At 37.1% G+C, this 15,727-nt stretch overlaps 1 protein-coding gene across 1 annotated transcript in view; it reads right to left on the bottom strand.

Annotated features, from left to right (window-relative positions):
• LOC140235181 (uncharacterized) overlaps positions 1-15,727 on the bottom strand; it is a 104,060-nt gene that overhangs the window by 41,330 nt on the left and 47,003 nt on the right. The window contains exons 10-17 of the mRNA XM_072315220.1: positions 12,097-12,273; positions 9,837-9,934; positions 7,009-7,086; positions 5,677-5,805; positions 3,816-3,935; positions 3,199-3,250; positions 2,549-2,686; positions 2,284-2,366 (exon numbers count right to left, since the gene is read on the bottom strand). Of these exons, the coding sequence (XP_072171321.1) occupies positions 2,284-2,366; positions 2,549-2,686; positions 3,199-3,250; positions 3,816-3,935; positions 5,677-5,805; positions 7,009-7,086; positions 9,837-9,934; positions 12,097-12,273 (875 nt within the window). The remainder of the gene's footprint in view (positions 1-2,283; positions 2,367-2,548; positions 2,687-3,198; positions 3,251-3,815; positions 3,936-5,676; positions 5,806-7,008; positions 7,087-9,836; positions 9,935-12,096; positions 12,274-15,727) is intronic.

The following is a 15,727-nucleotide window of genomic DNA, read 5'->3' as shown; positions in this document are numbered from 1 at the left end:
GTGGAGATGATTGAGTGTGTTTGAATGGAGTAATATTCAGGGAGCACGGGGGAAGCGAGAGAGTGAGCGAGTGAGGGAAAGCATGAGATGGTGATCTGTCATTGGGAAAAATTTTAAATTCATGACTTTATCAAATTCTGAGTACTCCATCACCATCATACAACAGGCATATAAATTGCTAACCAATCCATCAGTGATATATACAGTTACGTTGATATGGCTAGATACCCTTTACAGGTGCTAGTAACCACTACTTCCTAAAATCCTTCAATACACAAAGATTATGTTTTGTCTTTTTTCACCACGACCAAAATGATAGATGGAAAGAAAATTGCCCATACTCTACTTAGAGATAAGTCTTCACCCACACTTTAATCAAATCTAATTACTTGAGTGGAACAGAAATACATGAAATGATGTTCACACTGTACATGTTGCTCGGGGGCGGGAATTATCCTACAAATGTTGTATGTGGAGTAAGGAAGAGTGGTTTAGGACATGGTAGGATATAACTAACCTCATACAAACACTCATTTTTTTTTCAATCTTCTTATCTTAGCTCGAACATACATATGGCTATGTTATTCCAAGTATTTATCAAGGTTTCTTTATTCTACATGTCTGTTTTCAGTGTGTAATTTTAACTCATTGTGAAATAAACAACAATTCAGTCGATCTGTTGGCTTTGTTTTACATTATATGTTTTATAAAATCAATAAAAACCACTTGAATTCAATTTAATTAACTACTCAAAAAGAAATTCAGAGAACAGTTTTCCTGAGCAGAGGGTGAAATAAACTGAGATGCTAAAAGTCCCACTGTTGTCATTATGCCTTCCAGATAGCATGCTCAATCAGTCATATAAACCTCATGCACAAATACAGTCCGTCATCAATTTCAGCCCCAGGCAAATATTGGTCTTACCCCGTTGCCATGACAACAAGAGTGCGTGGGTAAACAATTCACAGGGGGGCAACTCCTTCTGGCTCATGCTCTGACTCGTACACACAATGTAAACCACAAACTCATGCATACTGGGGTAATGTTATACCACACAGGCATACATGCAGAATAGAATGTTTAATGTGAGTGTCGGCTCATAATGATGAAAATGTTTACGTCTAAAGTGTTGTGGGTATGTGTGCGTCGGGCAATAAATCTTCTAGCCAGGTTTGCCTACTACATGTTCTTATCTCACTATCAGTGAGATCAATCCATATGTCTGTAAATTTCCTTTACAATACTGTAGCGGAAAACAGAAGATGCTACATGTAGCAGGTACCCCAAGGTCAATTAAACAAATGAATTTTCTCCTTCCATCCAACAAATACATTATTAGTCTTATAACCTGACTCCTAACAAAAATACTGTGGAATAAGATCTGACTCTCTGCAACACATCAGGGCTTTGATGATTCATGTACTGGTCTTTGCAAGTCTCTCCAAAAGGAAAGGGTACACTTATGCTAGGAATCAGTAACTGTAGTCAGCTAATTTGAGTTACATGTTGTAAAACCTGAAATAACAGCCAAAATATCCATACAGATGGAAATATTGACTAGGAAAATTTGGGGATTGAGATGATATGATTTCTAATTGGCATATGATTTACAGCTTGGTGCAGTCCATATAAAACATCAAATTTGTATTATGGAGAAAAAAAAAATCACCAATAACCCTGATTTCTTTTTTCCAATCTTAAATGTTTGCATAGATTTTAACCCTAACAAGAATTTATGTTTAATCTTTCTTACAGGAGAGCATTTCTTGAGTGACATGTCTTGAGCATGTTATGATTCTTCATAGGTCAGTATCTTTTGCAGTCTTTTATTTTTTTTTTATTTTTTGCTTTGTTGCTGACTTGCAAATGAATGAGGGTGCTTCCATGGGAGATGACATCATCAGCTAAGAACCACAGGGTGTTAACTCCACAGACATCTTAAGGTATCGATACCCTCTGGAGTCTTCAGTTATCATGTATTAATGTAAGGTGTGATTTACACTGTACTTATATTTGATCTGCATGAGGAGCACACCTGAGAAAGAAAGAAGCACTCTTTGTTGATTACTCAGGCATGTTCCATGCCCTATTCTCCTCGAATCATATACTGTATGAATGGAACAGGGTTCATGGAAGGATTAAAAAAAAAATAGAAGAATGTACGATGACATGTTGGTTTGATTACTTGATTACATGACTCCCTGAATGGATGAGTGAGTCAAAGAAATGGACCAAGAAATCGTTTGCAAAGATATTATTTAAAAAAAATTCTTGATGACTTACTGCTCGTCTCTCTCTCAGCCTTGCTGCCTCAGCGGGGTGGTTGAAGCGAAACATGTTAGTCCTTCCTAGCATAATCACAGCTCCTGGTACAGAGAAACAGAAAAAAAAAGTTACCAAAGGATAGATACAGTGTAGCACCTCCATATATCTATAAAAGGTGCCACAAAACACCAATATCACATCAACATCACACACAACCATCACATACATAGTGACATATTTGCACATTGTCTGCTTATCTTTCTACTATTTCTAATGAAGTTACCTTGACTGAGTTCCACAGGCCTGGTGACATCAAGACCATTGACAGCACACTTTGAGTCCTCTAGAGGGGTGAGGATGACTCGGCCATTTTGATTTGTGATGAGGGCGTGTTCCATCTCCATGTCGGGCCCATAGAGAACTAAAAGACATTAGAAAAAAGGCCAGGCCAGTCACAGGTTAGCAATGTAAACATACATCTTTGGACATCAAAACTCTCTGAAATGATCGATAATTGTAAATCAATTTGCTGATCATGACATACAAATGGATAAAATTACTCTTTTGATTAAAAATGGATTGCATAAGGTGAGATGCAGCGATTAGAAGAGAAAATTTCACAGAGAGCAATTTCAGTCTCCCCAGATCAACATGTCTAAGATGGAGAATCACACAGGCAGTTGGTCTCGTTTGATGTGTGATTAATTGCATGTTTTGCATCAGACTGCGAAGACATTAGGAAGAGTATTGTAATAAATTCCACAAAACAATATTCTCCAACATGCTCAAAAACATGAATGCAGGACAAGAGTACTTGATTGCATTTCCATGGAAACAGCTGCACATAATCCAAAGCTTCAGTTGCTATGCCAACGGAAAGAAGCCGTACAAATACGAACCTCCCATACAAACAAACCTTGGAAGGATACTCACCGATATCTTGACGTTCCGGGGCATCCTCTCTGCCTATCTTTGTCTTCCCTTCCTGGAAAGAAAAAAAAAAAAACCCAAATGACATTCATTTCACCAATTTCTGTTCTACTGTCATTTGAGGCATTCTCATTGTTACATTTTGTAACAACTCACAAATGTATTTCATTTACATGTATAGAAGATAAAAAACTTCAGAATATCATGTCATTTAAACATAAATCTTTTAAACATCTATGCACATGTATTTCATAACCAACTGCAAGCTATCTAACTTTCCAGAAAAATATTGTGTAGTGATAGCAGTCAGAAGCATGAGAGTGTTTGTAATTTTTACAGCTCAAACTCATATTCAGCAGAAAGAAATCAAAGTCATCCCTGGACTTCTCTTTCAATCTCTTGAAGAGTTAGCACAGCATCAAGTCCTTTTAAGACAAAGTGATATTCTTCATTAGTGATATAAATTCATTGTAGTGGTCAGAACTGCCCAATGAGGCTACAATGACACCACATTCAGCTGAAGATGTGCCCATCTCCCCCTCTCCCCCCCCCCCCCCCCCCCCAATAAAAGCACCCCTGTGTTGCCAGTGAGATTTAGTAGTCTTAAAGACTGTACCTACCTTGAGGTGGTAGAGAATGATACCGGTACTGAGAAGGTCATCGTCCATTCCTATCAGATGAGGTAGTTCAGACTCCACGATGACACCAACACTCTCCTTGCGAATCCCAACGTTGCACTCCTACCATCATACATACATACACACACACAAAACACAGGATTATAATCTAACTGTTCTTCCAAAAAACTGAGAAAAACCCACAGCTGAAAATGATGACCATTTACATTGAACAATGAGACAAAGGGTTTTGTAGTCCCATGAAAAAAAAAAATCTACATTTGATGCCTTAGTTGTCTTTTTTTTTTTCCTGTAGGCCAGAGGAAACTTAAGGCCCGAATTTATGAAGGTGATACAATCTTCGTCCATGAAACCATGGACGAAGACCGTAATTTTGTACGGGGGGTGAAAAGTGTCACATGGCCTATTTCATTACGGAATCAGTCATTTAGTGGTCATTTCGTCAACGAAATGATCATTTTGTTGATGAAATCTTAACATTTTGTAACAAAATTACTGATTTCATAACGAAATAGGCCATGTGACACTTGGCGCCCAATATACTGTAACACCCATAGTCTTTGTCCATGGTTTAAACCATGGACAAAGATTGTGCCACCTCTGTAAATTTGGGCCTATGTGTGTAAACTTTTCTTTTCAACTTGAATTTCTTGAACAGAATGGATCCCAGTCACATCCAGAATGTATCCTGAGCAATAGTTGCTGGGTGATATATAATGCATGCACAACCCAGAGATGTCAAAAGCATGCATGACAAACCACATGTGAAAGCTTGACAGTGAAATGATAAACATTGACACAGCAACAAAAAACACACACCTGATTCTACCAGACTCAAATGTCACACCTCTGTAAGCATTACAGCAATGGACATGTCTTCTACAAATGCCATGACCACATCCTGATACACACTGTCATTCAAATGTTTACCTATCAGCTCCCATGCATGCTATATTTATATATTTGTACTATATCTTGAACAAACAAAATGAAATTTACATAAACCTGACCTTCACGCAGGCACAGGCTGAGATATATTCTTCAAACACACCTGAGAAATTTTTATTTACTTTTGCATAATACCACCTGTATTTGCAGTAGCCATAATAGTTGGGTTCTTACTCATCCCTTTGACAGTGCATTGGCAGTCACACCTTTTTATGACATATTGAGTTACAAGAGGGAATGGGCAATGAAATAGAGTTTATGGTAATGCTGAAGAAGTGCAATATTCTATACTTATACTATTCATTAGATAGAAAGAAATAGATGTTTGAAACAGGTGCATATATCTTTTTAATGCTACCCCTCCCCACACACACAAACAGCTGCATGTATTCAATGCTAACCCTGCACACAAACAGAATGAGAGAAACAATCACTGTTTCCATTCAAATCAATTGTTCCCACAATAGATTGTTTCACTTCACCACTGAAGACACATGTAGACTTGCAACAGAGTAATGTGCACTACCTCCACCTGCCATTTCAAATCCATTTTCATGGGATTGGTCAAAATCATCCGCCAAAATATAACACAACGATGCAGGTGGAGAAAACTGGCTCTAAGTCACACAATCTAGTGAAAGAGACCCATCCATCATAGCTAGGGTTTTAAAACTTTTAACTGCTCATGCGTATAAAAAACAATTATTTTATGCAACATCTCTACATGATGAAATCACACATTATGATCCCCTCTCACTGCAATGCATATCTTGCCTTTGACATTCAAACTCTTTCTCATCAAGACAATCTGGGAAAGGAAGAAGAAGAAGAAGAGGAGGAGGAGGAGAAGGAGAAAGGAGGAGGGTTCAAAGGTCATGAGTCACTTGGAACAGACCTGCATGATGCGTGCTGCATCCCTCCACTTCTCTACCCAGGCTTCCGTAAGCTGGTCCACCCTCTGCTCATTCTCCTGCAGCATGCGACAGATGTTCTGGTCCTGGATCAGTGATGCTTGTGAGCTGGCCTGTGATGCACATGTAATTTAAGCGTTCTTAGTACATACTTGGATTTTTTTTTTTTTAAGTGTTAAGCAACTTTGATACAAGTATGTAATGCATACACTCATGGGAAAATAGCATACATATTTTGGTCTAGTAAGTGTTTATCATTTATATTTCATAAACCAACACTGTACCACACATTCAATATGAGATGTAACAGTATTCATGCTTTGGTCTTACACAACATATTATACTATAGTCTGTGACTTTGGCAGACTAACATGTACAGTAATGAACAATCAAAAGATTTGACACCCCACCAAACCCCCCCCCCAAAAAAAAAAAAACACAAAAAAAACCCCCAACAACAACAACGACAACAACAAAAAACAAACAAACCTCTGTTTACTATCATTTGACCAAATTGTAAACCTGTGCAACTGTTAATACTCTGTCAAGATTTCAACATATCCCACAAGATCGCAACGTATTTGTGTAATTGGTACCACTCTGAGCAACATATCTCTACAAAAAGCTATTAATTACATTGCTTTTGATTACTCAACATGATATAAACACATACAAACACACACACAACACATACACACATCTTTATGTATTATATTTACATACACTCATGTATATAATCATATATATCACACTTTGTTCTTGGTGAGTTTAATTCATAGAAATAAGCATTGTTTGAATGAATCATCACTCTGATATTGTCCTGTATTTTAGGAAGAAGGATGAAGGGTACACAAATAATGAGCAGAAAAGGCAACATAGGACATTCTGAGAATATTCACAACACTGTGCAATATTTACACAAAGAACCCTAGCTCTTGCTCTACAGACAACATAACACCAATGCATCATTAACAGATTCCTATGTTTAGTTTTGAAATCAATGATAAATTTCTTGTAGCAATACATATGACAGAAAAATAGCCACATAAAATGCACTGCAAATATATTTTCCCTCTGGACTGTAAAAAAATAAGTGCTGATTGTCTCATCAATTAAGCTCCAAAACAAATAAACAATGCTCTCTGTTTTTTGCTAGCTTAAATCTTAAAGATGTATTCCACTGACAGTCATGGTGTTTTCATATAAATGACAGCATCTTTCTCATCACATCTTCCTACAACATCAGACACAACGCATGTCTTGTCTGTGTGCATGTACAGTTTGAACGAGGGAAGATTACTAAATGGCCATCTTACCAGACTTGCACTGTTGAGGAGCATCTTCAGACGGTTGATTTCCTCCCTCAGCTCACGGATCAGCCTCACGTTTCGGTCCTGGGGGTTTGGGGGAAATTGGTGGAGAAAGATGGTGCCGTGAGCCCTTCGTCTCATCCTCGACAACAATGCACTTTCACCCGTCACAACAACAACGGAGCGCTACATAATATTTCACACTGGCTGACGGTCATGTCTGTCAATACTCAGTGTGCTCATGTATGATGCAAAGAAGAGATTGCGTATTCTAGGGAGGCTCAACAGGCACCACATTTCCTAGCAACAGGCAGCGAATGGAAAACGTAAACCACAAAAGAACACCATCCATAATGCAGGGATGTGTAAATGATACATTAGGGTAATGGTTGATGCCCTAGATACAAGGCTATGCACTTAATGCATGGCACCTTGTGCAAGAGTCTCCAATGGCAGGCATAAATAGCTAGCTTGTATTACAATGGGTTGCATGCGTGGCCGCCTAAAGATGTTGAGATTGTTTTACTATAGAGGTTATTTGTCATAGATATGCTATCTTGGAGGCCCTGGTCAGGGCATATGAAACCAAAGCATTCTCCAAAATCTAATTGCAGACAAGTCAGTGACACTGTTTTCATCCCTCCTAAGCCCTGGGCATACAAATATAAAAGGTTCAGCCGGGCCAGATGAGATATGCACCCAGAGACACGTCACTGATGGAGTGGATGATAAGGACAAGAACCCTTGAGGAGATCAATGAATCATATAATCTTTTTATCTCTCAATAACATTCTGATCTCTTAGACTGACACTACTTACAGAAATTCAGTCATTTTTTTTTTGAAGGAGCAGATAATGTTTTGAATCTTATGGGCTGAAAAACAATCCCTCTTTCTTTCTACATCATACATACATCCAAAAGTCTTGGGCAAAAAAATCATCTCAATTTCTCAAAATCACACTGCAATGTTATCTTCTTGAAAATAAAGAAAAATAATACTTTCATATGGTAAAGCATTGACAACCAAATACAAGCATCCACAATCCAGTCTGCTAAATGCATGGTGCACTTGAACAAACTAAATGTTACAGGATTTCTATTAAACTTTATTCACAATTGAAAAGCATGACATCATAACATCACTCCAATACTGATATCTTAAAGTTACTTATGAATAACCCCTTGTATATCCCTCCTACCCCCACCCCAAATATCCCCCCCCCCAAAAAAAAAAAAAAAAATCATGTTGACTAAAGAGATACAATCTCCTTTCATTTCATAGAAGTTGTTCTCCTATAAAATGAAAGCATGAATAGCAATATTGATTCACACTGTTGCTTTTGTGGACTTACACAGTAGGAATCAAAGGAAATATTGATAAAACTCTTTGTACAAACACACGCCTGAAAAATATCTCTTGCTTTCTGTAATAAGAAAAGTCCAAATGTCTGTTCCTGAATATTTGTTATAAAGCCCACTTAGTTGGAGTAGTTACTTCTAATGATGCACAGTGACATGCAAAGCATACCAGGGGCCTGTTTCACAAAACTTGTCATAAGTGACAACTGCCACATTTCTATGACAAATTTGCTCTCAGCCAGTCAGATGCAAGGATTTCAGTAGCTTGTCACATCTATGACAACTTGTCACTGATGACAAGTTTTATGAAACGGGCCCCAGGTACTTTGATTAGATGTCTTGTTAGATTGCAGGGGCCATGGAAAGTTGCGGGCCTGGATGTGGGGCAAGGAGCAATGGTAACCCCCCACCTCCCCCAGTATGGTAACCACCACAAAACTACAATACCTGGCAACTTTAAAATGAGTAATAAAATATGTAACATATATAACCCCCCCCCCAAAAAAAAAAAAAAAAAGCAAAATAACAAAAATAACAAAACCAAAAATCAATCAATCAAAATCAATCTGAAACTCTTACCTAAAACATGAATCATTGTTGATGTAGAATAATAACACATAGCATGAATAGACATGTAATGTACAATGCAAAACATAACTCAACCAGGATTAGTTTTCTGGGGATGCAGGAACAGGTTCCAGAGAAAATTGTCTTTTTTAGACGTAGAATCATCTTCAGCACAATCAAATAATAGTGAAACAATTAAACCAGTAAGAGCTCACTGGATAAGAAAGCAGTAACATTTCTTCATGATACATGTATCATCAAATCTTTTTGTTGTTAATGCAGGTATGATTACCAGTAGTCACTTACATTATGATCATTTAAATTACACAGTTTGTTGAGAAATTGCTGCAGTTCAACTAAAAAAACCCAAACCCAATCACATTTAAAACTAGGGTGACATTGAGAAATTTCCTGTTTTTAAAATTTCAAACAGGAACAATAATAAAGGGACAATACACCACTGAAACCATTTTCAGCATCATTTTTCTTTTTTTTTTTTCAGTCAAGCCAATACTACATGTCCAGGCTGTCCTATCCTGAAATGACATAAAGTTCTGGGTCAAAGGCTGAGAATACTGTAAAACAAGGAATGTTCACATGCATTTTAATTACAGGAATTTCGCGAGAGCCAAGATTTGCAAAATTAAAATGCATGCAAAAGGTCTTGTCTACGCTATATGCATTGAATTTTAGAGGCAACTCACAATAATTTCATGCCGCAAAAAGGCCGTTGGCTCCAATTCACAAAAATATAATGTTTTACAGTATACATAACACACCTCTTCAATCGTACACTTTCAGACACATACCACCGACCTGCATTATCCAGCACCGACAGCTGACATCTTTTCACTTTTGCACATATGTAAATAAATGCAGATGATCAGACGAAAGAAGGGCAACATACCTCGTTTATGATTGGTTGGTTGACGATGTGCTTGGCTCGCCGTGCATACCTCAATGTGCTCATGGTCTCATTGTAGTGAATGGAAGCTGGGGAGATTGCTGGGTAACCATAAAAGAAAGAGAAAAATATTTAGAAGAATACTATGACCATAGAGAATATCAGCAGAAGACAAGATTTATAAATATGTGCATGCTTCATGCTTACTGCATGTTTTATGGACTTTTATGGACTATGAAAAATACTCAAATACACATTCAAAAATGGATACAAGAGTTTGACAATTTGTTTCACTGATGGTAATGGTACAAATAATATTGTCAAGAAAGATACATCATTTACAACTTTTTACACGTACAAGACTACGTATATAATTTTGTTGAAGCACAAAGCATTGGATATATATAGTGAGAAAATGGCAGCTTTGAAATGATAATGACTAAATTGATTAAAATGAGCACCAAAAGTAAGAAATGTACCAGCCACTATGACTTACACCCCTGAGACTTTATTTTTTAATCAAAAAGGGGAAAATAGAAACTCTTTGTTAATTTGGAATCATTACTAGATCAAAATCATAAACTTTGGTTTAAATTTTGGTCAAGTTCCTATCACAACTTCACATTTAAGGCAAAAGTAATTTGAGCATGCACCACTCAACTTCCACACTGAGAAGCAGCCCAAAGCAAGAATCCACAAACAAAACCCCAAAAACATTTGTAATCTCATGTGAGAATAATGATGGAAGCTATACATACTTTTCCCATGTCATAAAATACAAGAATCCTTGCATTTTGCCAAAGACAGTCAAGTTTCAAACACTGCATTGCCAATCACACTGATCCAGTCACACTGATCCAAAAATTGCTCTCTGCTTCTTTACCATCTCTTTTCCAGTGAAGAGTGTATAACAGCACAAACACACACACTTTCCATACCAGAAAGAATTCTTACCATGTTCCCCCTTCTTCTGGACAAACATCACACACGCTGGCAGCAGAAAAGGTGTTACATTGACACTGAGCCACTAACAATCACAAGGGCTTCAGGGAAAATTCGTGGGTCCTTTATCCCCTTGTCACAAGGGAACAATTAGCCAGCGATTGCCGGAACTGTTAAGACCAATCCTTTCAATTAGAGGACCTTGCTGAAATTGACTTGAGCAAATGGGACTGGGTCAGTGGAACAGACTCTGAGACAAGTGGGTTGGCTCCTTTTGAATACATGACAAAGGAAGGCATGCATCTGGGAATCAACAATTATTCCACAGCTGCATGTACTCCTTGCATGCTTTGTGTAAAGGTGGTAATGAACAGCCAAGATGCCATGGATGCCATTGTATCCTTCTCACTGACATTGGAGAAAGGGGAACATGCCATTGATGTTACACTCTTTGATGTCAGGGGTATCATTGCAACATTAACGTTGTCTGTACCATGGCCAACTTGTTTCTATAATTTTCTGTGGTGGTGTGAAATGGTGAAACTGAGAAGGTTGAAGGGGGAACCACATCCTAGAGTTTCAACATTCAAAGTCACATTACAATCACTTCACACATCATGTGGACAGCAGATATGTGCTACAAATTGCTATACTCATGCATTCAAATCTTAATTCTGTGAATACAAAGGTACCCCCTCCCACACACACACACACACACACACACACATCTTGGTGATGCACCAATCAATTCCTCTATTCCAATGGAATACAATTCACTGTTAAGAATCCATTTTGTTGATATGTTGGGAAAGCCTTGGTTAAGTTTTCTTCTCGTCATTAACAACACATGCTTTCCATTTTGATGTTACTAAACCCATCTACTGATGGATAACACAAGATGTATAACTGCAAACACTTTGTTTGCATCATCAATATCACACTCATTCTATCATTTACATCAACATTAAAATCATTTCAACAGTTTCACTATCATCATCATTATGACAAGTAGCATTGTATGTAGAGAGTCACATGTGATGACACAAACAGCTCAACAAAACTCAACAAGAGGAATTTCTTTTTATTAAAACCTCAGCTCAATCCAAATTACAGACCAAGAAAACAAAACAAAACAATCAAACAAACAAACAAAAAACACCACAAAAATTTATTAACACCTGTGGTCCTACTTTGATGTCTTGTACCAATTTCTTTTCCCAGAAAACAACAAATTGACCCATATCAGACATGAACACACACTCACACAGCAAGAATGGGTTAACAGAGACAGCATCCACATGGTTGCCATGGAGACACTCACTTGCTATCATGATGGTCTTGGAATTGCCTCCCAGGCTGTCCTTGAGAAGCCATGTGAGAACCGAGTTCCGGTAAGGCACAAAGTTTGTCCTACGCCTGGGGCTAGTCAGGGTGTCCCAGTCTGCTTCGCTCACCGACAGACTCTCCATGCTGGCTGTCGCGAGGGCGCTATCTGCCGCTGTGAGCACAAGGATTCGGTCGTCAAGTTATGACGGAATTACTGTCTATACTCAAATGCACAAATGTTTGAAATTTGTGTGGAATAACAATCCAACTGATAATTGCACACTTAATTATATCCTCATGAATCATGTGTTGTATCTACCCATATTGTAAAAGTAATGAAGTTCACACTTGAGTTAAAGAAACAATAGGACTATAACAAGTAAAACAATTAAAATATAAAAAAAAAAACACATGGCTCAAATTCATGAAGGTAGTTTAAATCAAATTCATAGTTTAAATTTAGTCCATTGACTAAAACAAGCATGAAATTTGCATAACTTGCATATGACAGTGTCAGTGTTTGATCGTTATAGGGTGTCTGTATAGTCGTTTGTGATAGTAATTTTCATAATTCATGCACTAAGTTCAGACTACCTTTGATAAGTTGGGCCTTTATCTTCAAATCATAAGATCATAACTATGATAATATGGAGATATGTAGGCACGCAAATTTTGAAAGGTGAAGCACAAAATAGACAAATGAAATCATATAATGTTTGCAGGACAAAGAAAGTTCTCAAGTTGAAAAAAGAATCTTGCATTAACCTTAACGTACAGTACTGTACATCATACACAAAACCAACTAGAGTGAAGGATGTTAAAAAAACAGATTACACCCTTTTTTGTCCTTTGAAATATAAACTTATCTGAAATGCTTTCTTTGAAAGATATGTTTCATGATGATGACATTTGATGACTTACATTAACAGCTTAACAAGACAATAAACAGCCTCTATTATGGCACTATCAGTATGTAATCATAAAGCAGCCACTAACTGGCGATGGGTTCATGTGAAAAAGTTATGAAAATAAATGAATTATTAATCAATGCCTACTCCATCAATTTTTATTATAATTCTATAGAGAAACATTTGAAAACTGTGTGTCACATGAATAAAACAACATCCTTTAAAGAGTTATGAAGGATATAAAACTAATCAGAAAAGGACACAGGGAAAGAAAGCTATTTTTTTTTTTTTTTTTAGTTAACAACATAGCTATGTAAGAATAAGAGATGATGAATTGTACATGATATTTTCATCTCTCTCACTGTCTCTCTTTCTCTCTTCTACCTACCTACCTATCTATCTATCTATCTATCTATTTATTTATCTATTTATCTATCTATCTATCTATCTATCTATTTATCTATCTATCTCTTGCTCTCATCTGGGGCACCATTTCGTGAAAGTTGTCAGCCTCTGACAATTTCAGTAAAATCCTTGTTTGTGATTGGCTGAGAAGCTCTGGTCACTGACTGTTACTATGGTGATTGCAAGAGACTGACAACTTGTCAGGGCTGACAACTTTCATGAAACAGTACCCTGACTAGAGGTAATAGAGTCTCAGCTTGCAGTTTAGGCTGTTTCTCTATAACAACAAATTTGCAAAAACTATTTCACTAGTATGGTTCTAAAAAGACCACTTGATATATTCAATGAGCAGGTTTGTAACTTTGTCTTTTTCGATGATGATTAAAAAAGGACATATTTAAAGTACGATGAGAGCACGTTACAATTAGTCCTTTTCAATGTGAAGTTGCTTACATAATAGTGTTTCATCACGCATAAACATCTGAAGTCCTTTATACTTTTATTCAAGTGCATATATAGGTTTTCATCATGCATAAACATCTTAAGTGCTGCATATTTTGTATTCATGTGCATGAACATCTTTCTTCTATGAATAAATACTTATATTTATATTCATATCAATTTTCATGCTGAGTACAACAATACTAGTGATTACAGAGGCTCCCACTGTAATATATACACTTTCAATCCAAACTTTTGTATACTTCAAATGAGTGTCATGTGACTCACACTTTCTGTACATCAATAAATATCAAATATAGATAGAATCAATTATATTCTTGATAGATATTCAGGCATGTACATGTGCATGGGTTACATGGGAAAAGAGTTAGTCTTTTGATTGCTCGTAAACATGAAATTCAAAGCCAGCTATGATGTACTAATCTTAACACCTTTTTAACAGAAGTAAATACATATCAATTTAGAAAAGATTTATTCTTTTTAATCTGAAGTACACTTCCTGATACACATCATTTCTATTTCTATAACATAAAGACTCCAAGATTCAATTTTTTCCAGGCTGGATCAGACACATTTGATGTGACATTTGCTTAAGGACATAGATATGGAGGAACTCACACCAAATAAGCTGGAAAAAAAAAATCCACCAAGTGCCATCAAATAAAAGAAAAACAAGAAACAACGCACTATTTTGTATGCAAGTGTGTAAGCAATCAACAGAAACAGCAGCAAACCCACACTGCAAATAAATATAAATTCAAGAAATGAAGGAAAGTAGAAAAGTAAAGTCCTCCTCTTTAGTTTTGCAAGACAATCACACATCAAATAAAGTTGCTATTTATTGTCACAAATGTACACACAAGTAGTTATGTACATGTATCAAGGCTGTATGCATGGTTGTTTAATGTGTATGTACACAGGGTGACCAGATTAATGGAGAACATTCTATATGATATAGATATAGTACATACAGGCTGACCAGATCAGTGGAGAATTTTCTACATGGTATACAATGTAGCTACAGTACATGTATGCATGTGACAGGAAATACATTATAGCTCACTCAATCTAGAATGATTTAACCCATTCCAGAAAATTCTAGGAAGTGCTGGCTGAGTGAGGCACTGCCCTTGTAACCCAATGTGATTGGTAGTTAATTTTGGCAATGATGTTATGCACATATTAGGCAGTGAGTCATCCAGGATTCCTGGAATTTGGACTTGCTAGTATGTTCAGGTATGTGGCCCCAGGTTGGAGAAAATTACAGAATGTACTAGAAAGGGGTGAATGGATTATAAAAGCAGGAGAAATTCTGAGGTAGGCAGAGTACCCAACACCTCTGCTCTGAGAGTTACGTCACTTTTGGCTCTGAAGCGACTTGTTATAGTCAGTCCTGTGTTACCTGCTGACCTGCTATACAAACTGTGTTTGTGGAGATAAGGCCTGGGAGACATTTTGCCTGCAGAGAATTAACTTGCCTACGTTGGAGATAGACTCCGTATTTTAGTGTCAACGGACATTATTACGGCAAAGCTGTTGACGGGCTGGTTTCTTTGCTGGACATTATAAAGTGAATCATCATTCAACGCATCAACTGGACGTGGTCGTCATAACGTTTGGATTTTGCATGTTTCGCCGTGGACATACACCTTGTTTATCGTGGACTTTACCCTGGATTTATAAAGTGGATTATTGCAACCAGTGCCTTTGGAGTTACGTCGGAGGAACCATTCATCGGTGCGTCAAGGATCATTCATCGGTGCATCGAACATCGTATCTGGACACTGTCAAAGGATTACTTGCTTTCAAATTTGGCTGTAAGTGATTTCACTACCGATTTATAATTGTTTT

Source organism: Diadema setosum, chromosome 1 (assembly GCF_964275005.1).
Source record: "Diadema setosum chromosome 1, eeDiaSeto1, whole genome shotgun sequence".
In the NCBI taxonomy this organism is placed as follows: Eukaryota; Metazoa; Echinodermata; class Echinoidea; order Diadematoida; family Diadematidae; genus Diadema; species Diadema setosum.
This window is presented reverse-complemented; position numbering and strand designations above follow the sequence as displayed.